This window comes from Artemia franciscana, unplaced genomic scaffold (genome assembly GCF_032884065.1).
Source record: "Artemia franciscana unplaced genomic scaffold, ASM3288406v1 PGA_scaffold_87, whole genome shotgun sequence".
In the NCBI taxonomy this organism is placed as follows: Eukaryota; Metazoa; Arthropoda; class Branchiopoda; order Anostraca; family Artemiidae; genus Artemia; species Artemia franciscana.
The window spans coordinates 16,618-35,128 of NW_027062715.1; the positions used below are offsets into that span (position 1 = coordinate 16,618).

The window sequence follows — 18,511 nt, forward strand, 5'->3', positions numbered from 1 at the left end:
GGGCCGTATCCAGGGGGGGCTACCAGATTTGAACCCTCCCCCACCAAAAAAAAATGCTTTCCGACTTAAAATTCATCTAAAAATGCCCTAATCTTACTCGAAGCTATTAGGGAAAATTCATGGAAAGTTTTTTTTGGTAACCCCCCCCCCACCCCAAACAAAATTTTTACAGTAACCCCCCAACCACCCCCCCCCCCCCCGAACGAGAATCCTGGAAACGGACCTGAACTCAGCTTCAACCATATTAGAACTTTTATAGCAAAAAAAAGGCTTCTCATTCATTATAATAGTAAAAACTGTCTAAGATTTATATCAGTATAGACTTTCATAGCGGCTTCATTGGGTAAATATTACGGGTGACGTAACAAGTATGATATATCCAATTGTTATGTCAAGTAGGCTTTTCAACCTTTTTCAGATTTTTTTTTCTTATGTCACCCGTCTGAATGTCGCATTAAACATTGTTCACATTGGTGTGATATCATTGTTCATATTGGTGTGATTGGTGGGATCAGGAAAGCTCGGTTCTATTTTCTTGCATGCACCACCAATCAGAATGCTTAATTGATGGTCTCAACGTGTCAAGAAAGATATGGAAGTCAACGTGAACATAATATTAGCATTACGTGGCTGTTTTATTATATTCGGATGTAGTGAGGTAACATTTCTTATCAGACCAATGTGAATAATGCATTACATTTACTTAAAAAACTGAAGTTCAACCTCCATTGAAGGATTCTAGCCCCAGATTCTAGAATCTGAACCAATGAAGACCGGTCTTTTTCTGACAGATTGACAGATCCGTCAACAGATGACTGGCCTTCATTGGTCCAGAATCTGGCGCCAGAATCTGTCAATGAAGACTGAACTTAAACTATGAAAACTTCGTTTAAATAGTTGCCATAGCACTATGATCAATAGCACAGTTTAATATCCTACTACTTCGAAAAATAATGTTTGAAAAAAAGTCCTTATTATAATGAGGAGTCATGACATATTTGTTTACTTTTAGTAACAAAAGCTTCTCAAACTTAGTATCTTCTAAGCAGTGTCTTTTTCAATCAATACATTTCCTTCTGCGGACAATAGGTGTTCAGCAGGTGCAGATGATGGGAGATGTGTATTTAATTTCTTAAACAGTTTTGCAACTTATAGATAGTTTTTCAGAGAATCGAGGGTCCTCCTCTTGTCTTGAAGAAATTCGAAGAATTCAGCTTTCAGACTAGTATCTATATTTACTTCTTAGTCACTGACAGTATCTTTATCTTCCATAAACGAAAATAAATCCAGATTGACTATTCCCTCTCATTTCTTAATATGTCAATACTGGAGACACTACTGGTGGAAGATCATCACGGGAGACAAGCATGGCCGCTTTGCTCATTTCTAAGTTCATTATGTCTATTATTCGTTTTTTTGCCCTTAGAAGGCTGGAGTCAACCATCGTAATTTGAAACTCGGGCGAGAGCAAGTAGCTATGACTAGTTTACTGAAGGCTATCCAATTTAATTGAGAAAACATGCGGAAAGTGTTCATGCAAACCACCTAAAATGGTCTCTACTAATAACAAAGCATGCTTGAGAATACAGATATTCTGAAGTCCTTTTAGTTTAGTCTCCAAACCATAAAGTACTAAAAACAGCACCAGGATAGCAATTGTTTTGCTAAATATAAGGCTTGGCACAGTGGATCTGTAATAAGCATATACTCCTTAAGCAGTCCCTCTCCACCGGCTCTAACTTTGGAACTTTCAGTTCATCACAGGCACTGGATAAATGTTCTGCATCAGGTATGTCTACAAAACGCTTTACTACATCATGGAGAGACTTCCAGCGTGTAGCATTTGGTGCGACTGGGTGCCTTCCAGTAATTTCCAAAAACTGTCGGCAGATTTTGTGCTGTGATTCGCCACATTCTCTATGCTTTGACATTTGGACATGGTGGATTGATGAAGTCTTTGAAATGAAGTATTAACAAATGCTTGCTCACTATCTTTTTGTGCAACCAGGCTTAGTGTATGATTACAGCATCTCAAATGCTCCGGGAGATAAAATTTTCACTGTCGATATCATCTATGCTGTTGTCGAGAATATGACCAACAGATTCTATAGTAACAGTATCTTCATCACAGTAAAACTCATCATCAAAATTTTCCGAAACACTAAAAACTAGCTGTTCACTCTCTTTCTCTGTCACTGACGGAGCAGTATACTACCTGTAAGCTTTAACAAAACTATTGCCATTATCCGTGATGGATAATTATGAATATCATTATCCGTATAATTATCATTATCATTTACGGATAATTATCATTATCTGTGCCATTATCTGGCATAAACTAAAGTCTTCATTGATTGAGTTTGGATGGGAAGCACAAGCAGAAAAATCATAGGTTCAAATAAATCGTCTGTACGCAATTGAAGCCTACTTTCTTACATAATCAGAGTCAAGCCAATGGGCCGTAACACTTATGTATTTTTTGTGATTTGTGCTCCAAATGTCAGCAGTGGTGCAAAGATAGTCAGTCTCACCAAATATTTCAAAAGAGGATCTTTTCATTGTTGTATGCTTCGATTCAACACACGGATATGGCTCTTTTTGTTTCATTACGGTTGCATATGGGGCCAATCCCAGAACCAGTTTCCTGAAGTTTCTCAACTGTGCTTAAAGGGCAAGTAGACTCTGATTATGAACTAACATAACATTGTGAACTAGCTTAAGTGGACTACATAGTTGACTATCAAATAATCAACTTGGCCTTTACTTAGTTTCACCAGTCTCTTTTCAAAAAAATTTCCTCTTACGGTTCTTCCTCTTTCATATTTGGTAGCTTTTTAGAGCTATTTGTACTTGGAAGAGAACGCGAATCTTGCAGTGTCCCCTCTTCCATGCTTTCTTCATTTCCTTCATCCTCCATTAGGAATCTTTTCCTATCAGAAGACTATTTTTCTGCTTTTTCCTTGTATTTGACAAATGCCTGATGCCACCGATGGTGGACAAGCTACAAAAATTTTTTTTTTTTTTTTTAATACAAAAACGGAAGACATTTCAGATACATTGAAATAGCATAGGTTTATGTTGAGATTTAAGGCCGTGATTAAGTGAACTGATGGAACTCGAAAATCCCATGTTAAATTGATTTATTTTTAAAAAGTACTCAAGTATTCATTGGCGGAAGATGCCGCTTTTAATATCAAGCCATAGCTTCTTGAAGATGCTACAAAATGTTTGAAAGGATTTTGCTCTATTTTCTCTAATTGCTTAGAAATCTTAGAAAATGTCTAGGTCTTTTTCGCAAGTGTACTCGATAAAGGATATTGCTTTTAGAACAAAATCGGTACTATCATGAGCAGAAGACAATAACCTGTAAGATGATTGGAACCATTTTTCGATTTATTTTCCTGTTTTCTAACAGTCCCCTAGAATATTTTCAGCTACCTGAAATTTTGCAAGTCGGTTGCCAGAAAGAATCGTTTCAGATCGCCGATAATACCCCCAAGAGACCAAAATGACAAGCTGGTATAATCAGCTGCTTGTTAATAGAGTGTGAAATTTTCATAAATTATTTCAATGCAATGAAGAAACCTAGAAATGAGAAATAGTCAGGAGCCTTCAGTAAAGTTGTGCACACAAAGCCGAAATCATGGGGAAAATTAAATCAAAGCGAGGTATACATCTTAAAAGTGTTACCACACATAGACAGCGCCTTTGTAAAAAGTATTTGGAGCTTGGTAGATGTAAATATCCAAAATACCTAATAATGCGGTACGCTGAAGAACTAGACAAGTCAAGAGATTTAGGTCAAGCGACAAACCTTGAGGCGGAGCAGAACCCCGTAGCTTCTTCCCCGTTGCCCTACCGGATCGTCACTGGTGGTAGAAACTTGGATTGCGACGAATTGAAGGATTGCCGATGGATTTTTGATCCTGTATTTTTCGTGCACGATCTATAGACTTAAGTTTGGAAGCACAGGTGAGGAGGAAACAACCCGTAAAAATCATAGAACCTTAACGAAATTTACACCACCAGATTCAGCGTATCAGAGAATCCTACTGTAGTTTCAAGCTCCTATCTAGAATTAAACAAAAAAAAAAAAACAAAGCAAGTTTTTTTAAGTGAAAGTAAGGAGCGACATTAAAACTTAAAACGATCAGAAATTACTCCGTATATGAAAGGGGCTTTTTCTCTTCAACGCCCCGCTTTTTACGCTAAAGTTTTTTACTGTTTTAAAATGTAGAATTAAGAGAAAGAGTCAAGCTTTAGCGTAAATAGCGGGGCGTTGAGGAAGAAACTTTAGCGTAAAGAACAGGGCGTCGAAGAGGGAGCAGTCCCTTTCATATACGGAGTAATTTCTGTTGGTTTTAAGTTTTAATGTCGCTCCTTACTTTCATTTAAACAAACTTTTTTTTTTAATTTCTGGACGTCTTTGAATTAATGCACGGTTTGATCTTGGCTCTGCACATATAAATAATTAAAACGAAAATTGCATATTAATTTTTTGAGGCTAAATGGCTTTTTCACAGTTTTCATCGGAAGATTTTGAGAAAAAAGGAGCGAGGGAGGAGGCCTAGTTGCCCTCCTATTTTTGATTACTTAAAAAGGCATCATTTACTTATTATTTTTACGAACGTCTTCGTAAGTAAAAAATATACGTAACTTACGAATTAAATTACGTAGCGAACTTCAATATTCGTATATTTTTATTGCGTATATGAGGGGGCTCACCCCTCGTTGATACCTCGCTCTTGATAATAAAGCTTAAATTTTGTCCCAATTCGTTAAGAATGACCCCTGAATCACAAAGGCCGTAGAATAAATAGTTGAAATCACTAAAAATGCTTTAGCGTAAAGAGCGAGGTATTACGAGGAGGTAGACCCCTCATATGCGTAATAATTTCTGTTCGTTTTAAGTTTTAATGCTGCTTCTCACTTTCAGTAGAAAAAAAACTTTTCATGTTTATTTTTTCATTGTTTTTTTTTTAAATAATGCTAGAAAATCCTGCACCCCCTCCATTGAAAGTCTCTTCCCCCATGAGAAGTTCCTCATGGAAAAATCCTCCCCGGTAACCCTCTCCCCTCAAATATCCCCCCCAAACCAAAAAAATCCCCCTGAAAACGTCTGTACACTTCTTAGTAACCATTACTATATGTACACACAGGTCAAAGATTGTAACTTGCAGCCCCTCCCACGGGGACTGCGGGGGAGCAAGTCGTCCCCAAAGACATAGTTATTGGGTTTTTCGACTATGGTGAATAAAATGGCTATCTCAGAATTTTGATCCGGTAACTTTGGGGAAAAATGACCGTGGGAGGGAGCCTAGGTGCCCTCCAATTTCCCATCACTCCTGGAAAAAAAAAAAAATAAAAAATAAACACGCATCCGTGATTTGTCTTCTGGCACAAAATGCGAAATTCCACATTTTTATAGATTGGGGCTTGAAACTTCTACAACAAGGTTCTCTGTTACGCTGAATCTTATGGTGTGATTTTCGTTAAGATCGTATGAATTTTAGGGGGTGTTTCCCCCTATTTTCTAAAATGAGGCAAATATTTTCAGGCTCGTAATTTTTGATGGGTAAGACTATTCTTGATGAAACTTATATATTTAAAATCAGCATTAAAATGCCATTCTTTTGATATAACCATTGGTATCAAAATTCCATTTTTTTAGAGTTTCGTTACTATTGAGCCTAGTCGCTCCTTACTATAGTTCGTTACCACGAACTGTTTAAAAATGTGGAATTTTGTATTTTTTTTTGTCAGAAGGCAGATCACGAATACGTGTTTATTTGTTTTTTTTTTTGTTTTTTTTTCCAGGGGCGATCGTATCGACCCAGTGGTCCTAGAATGTTGCGATAGGGTTCATTCTAACGGAAATGAAAAGTTATAGTGCCCTTTTTAAGTGACAAAAAAAATCGGAGGGCGCCTAGGCCCCCGTCGCACGCTAATTATTTTCCCAAAGTCACCGGATCAAAATTCTGAGATAGCCATTTTATTCAGCGTAGTCGACAATCCTTACAACTATGCCGTTTGGGATGACCTACTCCCCCACAGTCCCCGTGGGAGGGGCTACAAGTTACTAACACTGACCAGTGCTTACATATAGTAATGGTTATTGGGAAGTGTACAGACGTTTTCTGGGGCGTTTTCATTTGGTTGGGGGCAGGGGTTGAGAAGAGGGGGATATGTTGGGGGAACTTTTCACGGAGGAATTTGTCATCGGGGAAGAAAATTTCCATGAAGGGAGCGCAGGATTTTCTAGTATTATTTAAAAAAACAATGAAAAAATAAATATGGCAAAGTTTTTCAACTGAAAGGATCAGAATATCCCTGTTATTATTTTCTTGTAAATATTAATTCCTGTAAATATTCCATAATAATTTCTGTTAAAAGGGACAGAAATTATTACGCATATGAGGGGCTCACCTCCCATTACCTCGCTCTTTACGTTAAAGTATTTTTAGAAATTTCAACTATTTATTCTACGGCTTTTGTTATTCAGGGATCATTCTTAAGAAATTGGGACAAAATTTAAGCTTTAGCGTGAAGAGTGAGGTACTGACGAGGGGGTGAACCCCCTCATATATGCAATAAAAACATGAGAATACAGAAGTCTCTTTACGTAAGCTAATTTGTAAGTTGCGTATATCTTTAACTAATAAAATTTATTTTTACTTAAATTTTAAGTAAAAATTAAAAAAATTGAAGAATTTAAAAAAAAAATTAAATCTTAAAATTTAAAATTTTTATTTTACTTTAACTAATAAAATTTTATTTTTACCCAGCAAAATATATTACTATTTCTCGGCTGAAACATCTCACCAAAGGAAGCTGTCAATCAAAACCTTTGACAAGACTTGATAATTGGTGCTATTTGAAGTTTTGACAACCAACGGTCTCTAGAGAATTAAAAGACAGAAGGCTAACCTCACTTCAATTTTGAAGCTCGATGTTTTCAAGTTCACTTAATCACGGCCTTAAAGAAATATGAAGATTAGAGGATTAAAGATTGTAATGGAAAAAAAAAAATGGACCAAGCATGATTAAATAGTCTACAGTCTGCTCAATCAATTAGATATATGATGGTAGTGGCTCATTTAAAGCCTTTAACTCATATACCTAATTTCATCAAGTTATTGAAAGATTTGGTATGTGTTTTAATTTTCGTGATTTAGGTGCCTGGTAACCATGATTTTGATTTGGTGCCTGAGCCCTATGAGCAAAGATAATTTCTTAAACTTAAGATCTAAAAGCAGTGGCGTGAATACACAAGAATCCTGATTGGGGGGAGGGGCAAACTTCCAAAACTTTCGCTACCTTACGGCGGAAAATTATGCAAATTTCCCACCAAAAGTTTATTGTTTCTAATATTTATAAAATAGATGCAGTGGCAGATTAAAGATTCTAGGAAGGAGGGAGGGGTTTGGCTACGATGTAAAATTACACTCTTATCTAAGTATTTATAGTTTTAGCCAAGGGTGTCGCTACCCTTTTTCCTTTGGATATTATATATAAAAAAATGGTTTAAAGTAGTAGGAGTTTTCTGTTAAAGGGCGAGTGAACGGTTTGAAAACATTATTTCGCTTACGAAACAGCGGAAACTATTGAAATATATTATTGAAAAATGTTATATTCCTTGAATATTCCTTTTGAACAATTATTTTAGAGAAGGTAAATCTTAAAGATAAACATTGTGCCACAAGGGGGAGAGTACAACTGCTTCCATGCTGCACAGCGATTTTCGCGCCTTCCTGAGAGAAGAAAGATAATGCCCTATATATTGATATGATTCAAAGTAAAACAGTTAAAAATAGGGATGATACCTTTTTATTGACAGTGAATAGATATAAAATTATTTAACTGGATATTTTGCCTTGTGACTAATGAGCCTGCAAAGTAAAAAAAAATTTTTTTTTTTTTTAAATTTAATCTATTTACTTGTAAGTTTAGTTAATTTTTATTTAATTTTTAATTTAAAAATGGAGCAGGGCCATCCAAACTGGGTTGAGGCTCAGATAATAACGGCCTATTGCCTTTGCACCCCAAGAACTACAAACTTCAGAGTCCAATAAACTGAACAATATACAGTAATAAATAAGTTGTATATCAGGAGCAGCTTCTCTGCTCCCTTATCCGCTGTGATGTCAGTATGGATCGTTAGGGTCTGGTTAGGCTCCTTTCTAAGTTGTGCGTCATTTTAGAAGGTTCAACTAAATTGAGTAAAAAATTACATATATAAGTGGACTTATAATCTAATTTCAACATTTGAAAGCCAACATAGAAATTTTTCTGTTAGCAGAGGAACAACAGATAATCAGTTTTTACTAGTCAAAAGTCAACTCTCCACTGACAATTTTGTCAAGAGGTGAGAATTGCAAATAGAACACGAAACTATTCTCCATCAGTAGCTTTCGACAAAGAAAGCTAATCGGGTGAGGCTCGAGTAGAAGTAAGATATAAACAAATCGCTTCTAACTGTATATCCTGGTTCTATTGGTAGTGCCTCTGCACAATTCTGTACCCTACAGTAAAGGGTGAAGTAATCTGCACCTTTACCATGTTTAGCTCATTTTGATTACCAGATTCATTCTAAATATCTGACATGGCCAATAAATAATTATGATAGGTCATGCGTAAGAGGGTATAGAACTACTAAGGTCTATTTTCTTATTTGCCTAATTACCGCATAGAACTACTGAGGTCTATTTTCTTATTTGCCTTATTACACCATAGAACTTCTAAGGTCTATTTTCTTATTTGCCTTATTACACCATAGAACTTCTAAGGTCTATTTTCTTATTTGCCTTATTACACCATAGAACTTCTAAGGTCTATTTTCTTATTTGCCTTATTACACCATAGAACTTTTAAGGTCTATTTTCTTATTTGCCTTATTATATCATAGAACTTCTAAGGTCTATTTTCTTATTTGCCTTATTGCACCATATAACTTCTAAGGTCTATTTTCTTATTTGCCTTATTATATCAAAGAACTACTAAGGTCTCTTTTCTTATTTGCCTTATTACACCATAGAACTTCTAAGGTCTATTTTCTTATTTGCCTTATTATATCATAGAACTACTAAGGTCTGTTTTCTTATTTGCCTTATCACACCATAGAACTTCTAATGTCTGTTTTCTTATTTGCCTTATTATATCATAGAACTACTAAGGTCTATTTTCTTATTTGCCTTATTACACCATAGAACTTCTAAGGTCTATTTTCTTATTTGCCTTATTATATCATAGAACTACTAAGGTCTATTTTCTTATTTGCCTTATTACACCATAGAACTTCTAAGGTCTATTTTCTTATTTGCCTTATTATATCATAGAACTACCAAGGTCTATTTTCTTATTTGTCTTATTACACCATAGAACTTCTAAGGTCTATTTTCTTATTTGCCTTATTATATCATAGAACTACTAAGGTCTATTTTCTTATTTGCCTTATTACACCATAGAACTTCTAAGGTCTATTTTCTTATTTGCCTTATTATATCATAGAACTACTAAGGTCTATTTTCTTATTTGTCTTATTACACCATAGAACTTCTAAGGTCTATTTTCTTATTTGCCTTATTATATCATAGAACTACTAAGGTCTATTTTCTTATTTGCCTTATTACACCATAGAACTTCTAAGGTCTATTTTCTTATTTGCCTTATTATATCATAGAACTTCTAAGGTCTATTTTCTTATTTGCCTTATTACACCATAGAACTTCTAAGGTCTATTTTCTTATTTGCCTTATTATATCATAGAACTACTAAGGTCTATTTTCTTATTTGTCTTATTACACCATAGAACTTCTAAGGTCTATTTTCTTATTTGCCTTATTATATCATAGAACTACTAAGGTCTATTTTCTTATTTGCCTCATTACACCATAGAACTTCTAAGGTCTATTTTCTTATTTGCCTTATTATATCATAGAACTACTAAGGTCTATTTTCTTATTTGCCTCATTACACCATAGAACTTCTAAGGTCTATTTTCTTATTTGCCTTATTATATCATAGAACTACTAAGGTCTATTTTCTTATTTGCCTTATTACACCATAGAACTTCTAAGGTCTATTTTCTTATTTGCCTTATTATATCATAGAACTACTAAGGTCTATTTTCTTATTTGCCTTATTACACCATAGAACTTCTAAGGTCCATTTTCTTATTTGCCTTATTGTATCATAGAACTACTAAGATCTATTTTCTTATTTGCCTTATTACTCCATAGAACTTCTAAGGTCTAATTTCTTATTTGCCTTATTATATCTTAGAACTACTAAGGTCTATTTTCTCATTTGCCTTATTACACCATAGAACTTCTAAGGTCTATTTTCTTATTGCCTTATTATATCATAGAACTACTAAGGTCTATTTTCTTATTTGCCTTATTACACCATAGAACTTCTAAGGTCTATTTTCTTATTTGCCTTATTATATCATAGAACTACTAAGGTCTATTTTCTTATTTGCCTTATTACACCATAGAACTACTAAGGTCTATTTTCTCATTTGCCTTATTACACCATAGAACTACTGAGGTCTATTTTCTTATTTGCCTTATTATATCATAGAACTACTAAGGTCTATTTTCTTATTTGCCTTATTATGCCATGCATTTCTTACTTCAAGAATGTGAAATGGCTTGCTCAATTCCAACTGTAAGGATGTCAACTCCAATTTCCAATTCAAAAAATTGTATGAGGTATTTCGTATTCGGACTAGATTTTCACGCATTCAGCAGGCCAGTGACTTATTCAGGAAATATCAGCATTGATTTATATTCAAATTTGCTGCCTCAAAAATGGCCGCTTCGCAATTCTAACTGATAAAAATATGAAAAACCAAACCTTAAAACAAAACACGAAACTAAGATAGAATGATCGTTTCTAGGCAAGGATGAAAGGGTAACTCATTCACCGTTTTTACCGTTTCTCAGAAGGGTCATTCTATTTTAGTTTTGTGTTTTGCTTTAAGGTTAGTTTTGTTTGTTTTTTTTTACATTTTTTCTCAGTTTTATTCTGCACTGAGGACGTTCAAGCGGAGGTCTTGACCGAAATATATGCATAATTTTTAAATTTTTTAACTGGCTGTTTATTGTCCTCGTTTTCTTCGTTTCTTCGCGATTTTATGTTTTATTTAAAACTTTCAATTTCAAATAAAATGAGTTGTCTGAAGTTTGTAAGAGCATCACTTCCATAAGAAAAATATATGCTCACAGGGCGTAACTCGAAACGTCTGCCCCCCGGACCCGATAGGTTGTGTCGACACCGGAGTTTTTTCTTATCTGACTTTTTGAGCTATTTTTAACAAAATGGCTATCTAGAAATTTTTATCTGATGCATCTGGGGTAAAGGGGCCCAAATCATTTTCGGCTCCTAAAAAGTGGACTAAAACTTGGAAACAAGAAAGAACTAGAAAAGTGGACTCAATTTTCAATCAAATGAGCCCTCTCTGAAGTTTATACGAACATCTCTTCCATAAGAACCCTGAGATTTTGTTATATGATTTTTGAACTATTTTTTAGCAATATGGCTACCACAAATTTTTTATCGGATGTTTTGGAGGGAAAAGGCTGTGTGTGGAGCTAGTTGCCCTTCGATTATTTTTGACTCGTTAAAAAGGCACTAGAGCTCCCGATTTCCAATCAAATAAGCCCCCTTTGAAGCCCATGGGGAAAAAAATATGAAACATTGGAGCCGTAATGCCTTTACTATAGGCAAAACTACGGCGTTGTCTCTGATGGTGCTGACAGATTTGATTTTTATTTTAGGATTACGAGATATGAACGTGTTCGCTCCGAAATTTTCAAATAGACGTAATCCTTGAAACAAACTCTAGGGAAAAAGAAATTCTAGTAACTTAATTTTCAGGAAGAAGGGGCTAATACGTATGAGGAGTAAACTTATAGTTTACCTGGAAACGATGGGAGTGGGGGAGCAAGCTTCTTGATAGAGGCATTTTTCTTATACTAAGCTTTACAATTCACGCTTGTTTTGTTGATGGTTTTCTGGAGAATTAGGCTTTCATTTGTATTATGCAGTTTTCTTGGCTGTTTCTTATCATTCTTGTTCAGCTTTTTAAGACTGTTACCTTTGTAGTTGTCTGTGATTCCTTATGGTATTCATCTGGGCCTGACTTTGACAAAGAAGTCTCCATATCGGAAATTTTGTTTATCCACCAAGAATCCATATTGTAGTTTACCACAAAGAACCATATACTAGTTTGTATTTATATTGATATCGATTTTTTTTACTGTATGCCTAGTTGTATCGATTCTGGCAGCCTTAGCACCAATAGTGCTATCCTGCTGTTCTTGGCGAGGGAGAGAAAAATATAGGAAATCATCAAATATAAACGAAACTGTTTACCCTGAGATAGCCTGTTGAAGATGAAAATGCGAAAACGCTTGCAGAAAATGAAAATATTCTGATATAATAAATATATTCAATAATAATAAATAAGACCAAAGAGTTCATGCATCAATGTATATTTGGACCGAAGCTCACCAAATTTTAATCATACACTTTGCCAAAGGCTTGGAAAGAAATATTCCACTTTGTTATCCCTGTTCCCTGGGTGTGTGAAAGGGATGCCTCTCTGGAATTGGTTCCACCCCCCCTTTTGCCCTTGCCAAAACTAAAAGTTATGGTCTGTTATATATATTTTAGTCTTTTTTATCATCTGTTTTGTAATAGGGCTCGGATGAAGGATAGATTTTAAAGGTGCTGAACTACTTAAAATATAGGGATTATTTTCACTTATGGATACAGATATTTTGTTTTTGGATATTGGATATTGATATTGTTTTCTATAGATATTGTGTTGTCTGTTTATTTTTCTATTCTTTAATTTTCAAGGAATGCCACCAATGAGGTTCATCAAGCCACAGAGGACAGACAATCCTTCAATTCAAGGTCCGTGGACACCATTCACTCATGAGGCTCCTGAGATAAATCTTGCCAAAATTCCAAGCGTAAGGAAGTATTTTTGGTTGAAATATTGTCTTTTGTCTAGAGTTTTTGAGATTTTCTCAAAGGATAAAACAAAGGATACAGCAGGATAAAACAGAGAATGGTAACGGTGTTGATGCCTCGCACCTTCTCTTCTACCCTGCAAGGATTAGTGCGTAATTTCTACAAAAGGCTGGAGGAAGGGTGGGGGGCAAATTAGGGCCACTTTTCCCAAATAAAATCAAAGTGAGTACCATAAAATTACTACTTAGTACAAAAAGTACTATAAAGGTACTTAGTAGCACTATGTAAAGTGAACTTATAGTACTAGAAAGGTGAACATGTTCTTCTCTTCTTCTTCTTTTAAACATTTTCTTCTCTAGTACATGCACCTTCTCTTCTACCCTGCAAGGATTAGTGCGTAATTTCTACAAAAGGCTGGAGGAAGGGTGGGGGGTAAGTTAGGGCCAATTTTTCCAAATAAAATAATAATTAATTTTCCCAAATTATAGTACTAGAAAGGTAAACATGTACTAAAGAACAGATCTGTTTCCGTTGATGCTTCAATTATGCAGGTTTATCTTAGTTTTGCAGAAACAAACTTAGGGGAATTTCAAAGAAAAGATTGAAACCTCTCAGAAGTTGCGGAAATGAAAGAAGAAATGAAAATGAAATGAAAGAATGAAATGAAAGAAAATGAAGAAGTTGCGAAATGAAACATGTACCATCTTCCCTTTCCTTATTTTATTTTCCCGTACTAAGGCTGGGGCTTTTGAAAGGGGCTTTTCCTCCTCGACACCCCGCTCCTTGCGCTAAAGTTTGATTCTTTCTCGCAACTCTACTTTTTAAAACAATAAAAAACTTTAGCGTAAGGAGCGGGGTGTCGAGGAGGAAAGCCCCTTTCATATACGGAGTAATTTCTGTTCGTTTTAAGTTTTAATGTCGCTCCTTACTTTCATTTAAAAAAACTTGTATTTTTTATTTGATCCCGTACTAAGGCTAGCAAGATACTGCAAGATTGCAGAGAGCTGCGTGATGGCTTATTTTAAATTTTTCGTCATATTTATTTGTTTTCCATTAACTTAGCTTTGATAATGACATTAACAGTAAAGTATTAACAAGGGTACACTTCCTTGGTTTAAAGCCCTTTGTCGTTAGTTTACAATCCTCCCTCTTGTATAATCCCCGCCCATTTTTTTGTAAATAAAAGTAAAAAAACACATTTCGAAACAAACATTTAAACTTTATTCACGAGTAACAGCAGTGATTTATGTTCACCTTAATAGTAAAAGTCAATTACAAAAATAATTTTTTGAAAATTTCGAAAAGGAGCTTGAAACACTGATATGTCTCTTTCATTTTTTTTTTTTCCAGTACTAGTGACACTGAAACATCGTAAGGAGCTGTTTAAGAGCTTATTTGTAGGTTAATGCTTACATCTGTGGGCTTATCATAAATTTGTCAACGCCATCCAACTTTACGATGGCCAATGCCATCGTAACGTAGCACCTGCCGCTCTGTGTCATTTCCGGAGTGGACAGGCTTGCAAGCATAAATACTGTACCAATTGAAAGCCCCATGTTCGAAAATCTTTAAACAGACTTTTGAGACTCTCCCTTTGAATATTTCCTTTCCCAGTCCCCCTAGTAAGTGAATTAAATAAAAAAACAAGTTTTTTAACTGAAAGTAAGGAACGACATTAAACTTAAAACGAACAGAAATTACTCTATATATGAAAAGGGCTGTTCCCTCCACAACGCCCCGCTCATTACGCTAAAGTTATTTTTTCTGTTTTGAAAAGTAGAGTTGGGAGAAAGAGTCAAACTAAAATACTTTTCTAAAATTATTTTTAAATCAGTTTTCTAAATTATAAATTATTTTCTAAAATAAGGCAAATTTTCTCAGGCTCGTAACCCTTGATGGGTAAAACTAAACTTGATGAATCTTATATATTTAAAATCAGCATTAAAATGCGTTTCTTTTGATGTAACTATTGGTATCAAAATTCTGTTTTTTAGGTTTTCGGTTACTATTGAGCCGGGTTGCTCCTTACTACAGCTCGTTACCACGAACTGTTTGAAAAAAGTGGTTTTGAAAAAAACCACTTTCAGTAAAAGTTAAATACAAAAATATTATTTTTGGTAACTCTAGAAATGAAATTGTAGCGCTAATGTGTCGTATTTTTTCTGATTTTTCTCCTGCACAATTGGGGCACCTGCACATCCTAGGTATGTCAGAATGGATAACCTAGCACATTTTTCGCAATCAAGGGCTCCTATTACTTTCCCCGTCCCGTCAAGTCATCCATGAATTGGTCATTGCATTTTAGGTTAAATACATATATGGCATTTGGGTGCAAAAGAATTGGCTTCCCTGAATTTTTCACAATTCAACTAACATAAGTTTATTTGAGCTATTTTCGTAGATATATGTTGTGTAGTCTTTGAAGCAATAAGTTCTGTTTCCTTTCCAATTCTTACTTCCATCAAAAAAGCTTAGTTAAAAAAAAAAATTACTCTCAAAGCATTGCTTCCCCATTTTGTTTTCCACTAAGGTTAAGGTTAGCTGTTTTTAATTATATACTTTTTGTCATTAACACTATACGTGTAGGCCATTTATTTGGCCATCAAATTTGTAATTGTTGGCCATCAAGTTAAAGTTAAGATTGTTTTGATTATGTTTACATCTTGATGACAGCCCTTTGTCATCAAGCTTTCAACCCGTATTGACTGTATTAGAAGAACAGGCATATGGAGATCGCTGAAACTCGCATTGTCTAGTTTCTTTTATAACTTTACTAGTAAAAAAGCCCACCGTACGGCAGGCACAAAATAAGCAAAAAAATAATATATTTTATTTTGTGAGGGTTGAAAAAAATTATTTCCCCCTATTCCCCTCAGCGAACAATTTGAAGTATCATTACCCCCCCCCCCCTCGCTAAAAAAATCCATTAAATTTCAAATCAATCCCAGGCTAAAATTTAACTATCAATTTTTCGAACTGATATCTGCCCTTGCACTCCCTTTTAAAAAATCCTTGAAGTCCTACTTTATCGCCCTTAATCAAGAGGGAACTGGCGGTGAAAATATTTCTTCTCAAGTTTACACCAAGCCTCTGGGATTTGTTTGGATGTATGTATATATATATGCATTTTTTAATATATAAACTTTTGCTTGTTGTACAATAAGAGGTGCCGCAATTGTTGAAAATATTTACTTTTACGAAGAACTTGGTCTGGCGCATATATATATATATATATATATATATATATATATATATATATATATATATATATATATATATATATATATATATATATATATCTGCATTTTTTAATAAATAAACTTGTGCTTGTTGTTCATTAAGAGCTGCCGCAATTGCTGAAAATATTTACTTTTAGGAAGAACTTGGTCGGGCGCACAATTTGCCGCCAACTGCAACAGAAATCATTTTGGAGATGCAAGAATATGCCAAGCAAATTGATTCAAATCCAAGTGAAACTGGTTATTAACCTTTTCATTTTTGTGCTCAGCAATGTAAATTTTCTTAGTTTTTTCTTTTTGCTTTGATTATAAGTTCAGACGGGTTCAGACGGGGCGTAATTTATTCAAAATCCTGAAGGGGCAAAGTTGGAGCTAATTTCCCTATATCAAATGAAAATGACATTGAAAACTGAAAAATGAATCATATAGCACCATAAAGGCAAAAATATACTAAAGAATACTGAACCGTTTCGGTGAATTTTTGAATTATGCAGGCTTATCTTGATTCTGCTTTGATTTTTGAAGACTTCCAATTTTAGCTGGGGGAGGGGCAAACTGGGGCTTGGAGGCAGTTGCCCCCTCTCCGTCCCATAATGCATTCCACCACCCTTGCCATATACGTCTCAAAACGAGGGTTGCCAAAGGGACACTTTTAGTACTTTTTTGACACTTTTTCACTCTGGGTGACACCTTGCCACTATTGGGTGAAAAAAGGCAACTTTTTGAAAAAAAGGACACTTTTTGGCATTTTTGCAAAATCAATACCATATGTATTTATTTTCAGTTTTTTCTTGACTTCAACTGCTTTTAATTTGTGCTTTGTGCTTTTCAGGTTCATTTTCGTCTTAGGGATTTTTTTTTTAATCGTATCCGCACTATTCTCCTTTTCAAAAGCGCGAAAATTCAAACATGGTGAAACATGTGACTTGCTCAAGAGAGTTTAGAAAAAGTTTTTTTGATAAAAATCCTTTTTGTTGATAAAAGTGTTACCAAACGCGTTGGCGAAAACCAGGTGAAAAGGATGTGAAGCACGTTCCAAGCCAATCGCGTTTCACTCGCTTTTCGATATCAGTCTACGGGAAATATTTGACAAAATTTTACAGAAGATCTGTCATGTTACTGAAGGAAAAGAGGGAGCGAGGGCAATTAAGCCGTGTCGGCAGCGACAGACATCGTATCTGTGGTCTGCTGGCGCAAATCTTTTAAGCCCTGTCTTCATTATGGCGTTTTCCGGCCGAGACGGCTGGGGCGGCTTATAGTGAAGACAGGTTTTATCGCCGTTTTCGTTTTCTCGCCATACCGAGTAGACATTTTGGCTGAAAACGTAACAACTAAGCAACACATTTTTTCATTCATCTTAGTTGTACCTTTACGTCCTGTAACACCGCAAATGCAGTACAAAATAAGATTGCGCTTTCGAATTTTTTGCCAAAAACGACGAAAATGAAAACTGTTGTCCAATAAGCGACAAAGCCGGCTCTGGTGTCGGAAAACGCTATAATAAAAACAGGGCTTTACTTAGTTTTCAGAGGAAGAATAACTAGTACAACCGAAGGTTCGAAAGAACCCGAGAAATTGTACTGAATTCTTTTTCTTTTTTGCGTATTAGGCGATTTGAGGTTTTACATGGGATTTTACTTATTTGAAGAACCGGTTTGCTTTTAGCCTACTTGAAAAAGATGAACGTGAATTTGGCCCTGGAGTTGCGGGAAAATCATTTAAAGCCTTCTTTGTCAATTTTTAAAGTATGTTGGCTAATTTTCTAGGACACTAAAAGTGTCCCTTTTTTGCTGAATTTGACACTATAGTTCCAAAAAGTTTTGGCAACCCTGCTCAAAACATGAGGAATATAGTAGTCCAAGCTACTTTTTTTTCAAGTCAACATATCTTCTTTGTTGTTCAAGCCAAGGAAGTTTCCTATTTAGAAGTATTGGACAATGCGGGTCTAATAGTGTATTTTGTTTTCTGATCATATTCTAGCTTTGGGAGTTATGGACTATTCCATTTTTTTTACTATGAGGCGTGATTGTCTCTTATTAGGCTGCTAGCTACCGCTGCAACCCGGACTATATATATTATTTATGTTAAGAAACCTCTACAGCCTGGATACAACAGCAACTATATTTATGTAATTTTCAAAGATAAAACAAAAAGGAAAAAACCTATGGCTTTTTCTTATTTCAAATGGTAAGAAACAAAACTTACATAATATGGCAGCATAATAAGTAAGTAAAATATGTGCTGAGGTTTTTTCTTTAATAGATTTCAGTTATCTCTGCAACCGTGAT

General features: G+C 35.0%; 1 protein-coding gene across 1 annotated transcript in view; it reads left to right on the forward strand.

Annotated features, from left to right (window-relative positions):
• LOC136042224 (large ribosomal subunit protein mL43-like) overlaps positions 1-16,517 on the forward strand; it is a gene marked incomplete at its 5' end in the record, with an annotated part of 22,754 nt that extends 6,237 nt beyond the window's left edge. The window contains 2 exons of the mRNA XM_065727163.1: positions 12,868-12,983; positions 16,361-16,517. Of these exons, the coding sequence (XP_065583235.1) occupies positions 12,868-12,983; positions 16,361-16,471 (227 nt within the window). The remainder of the gene's footprint in view (positions 1-12,867; positions 12,984-16,360) is intronic.
• Between the last annotated feature and the right edge of the window lie 1,994 nt (positions 16,518-18,511).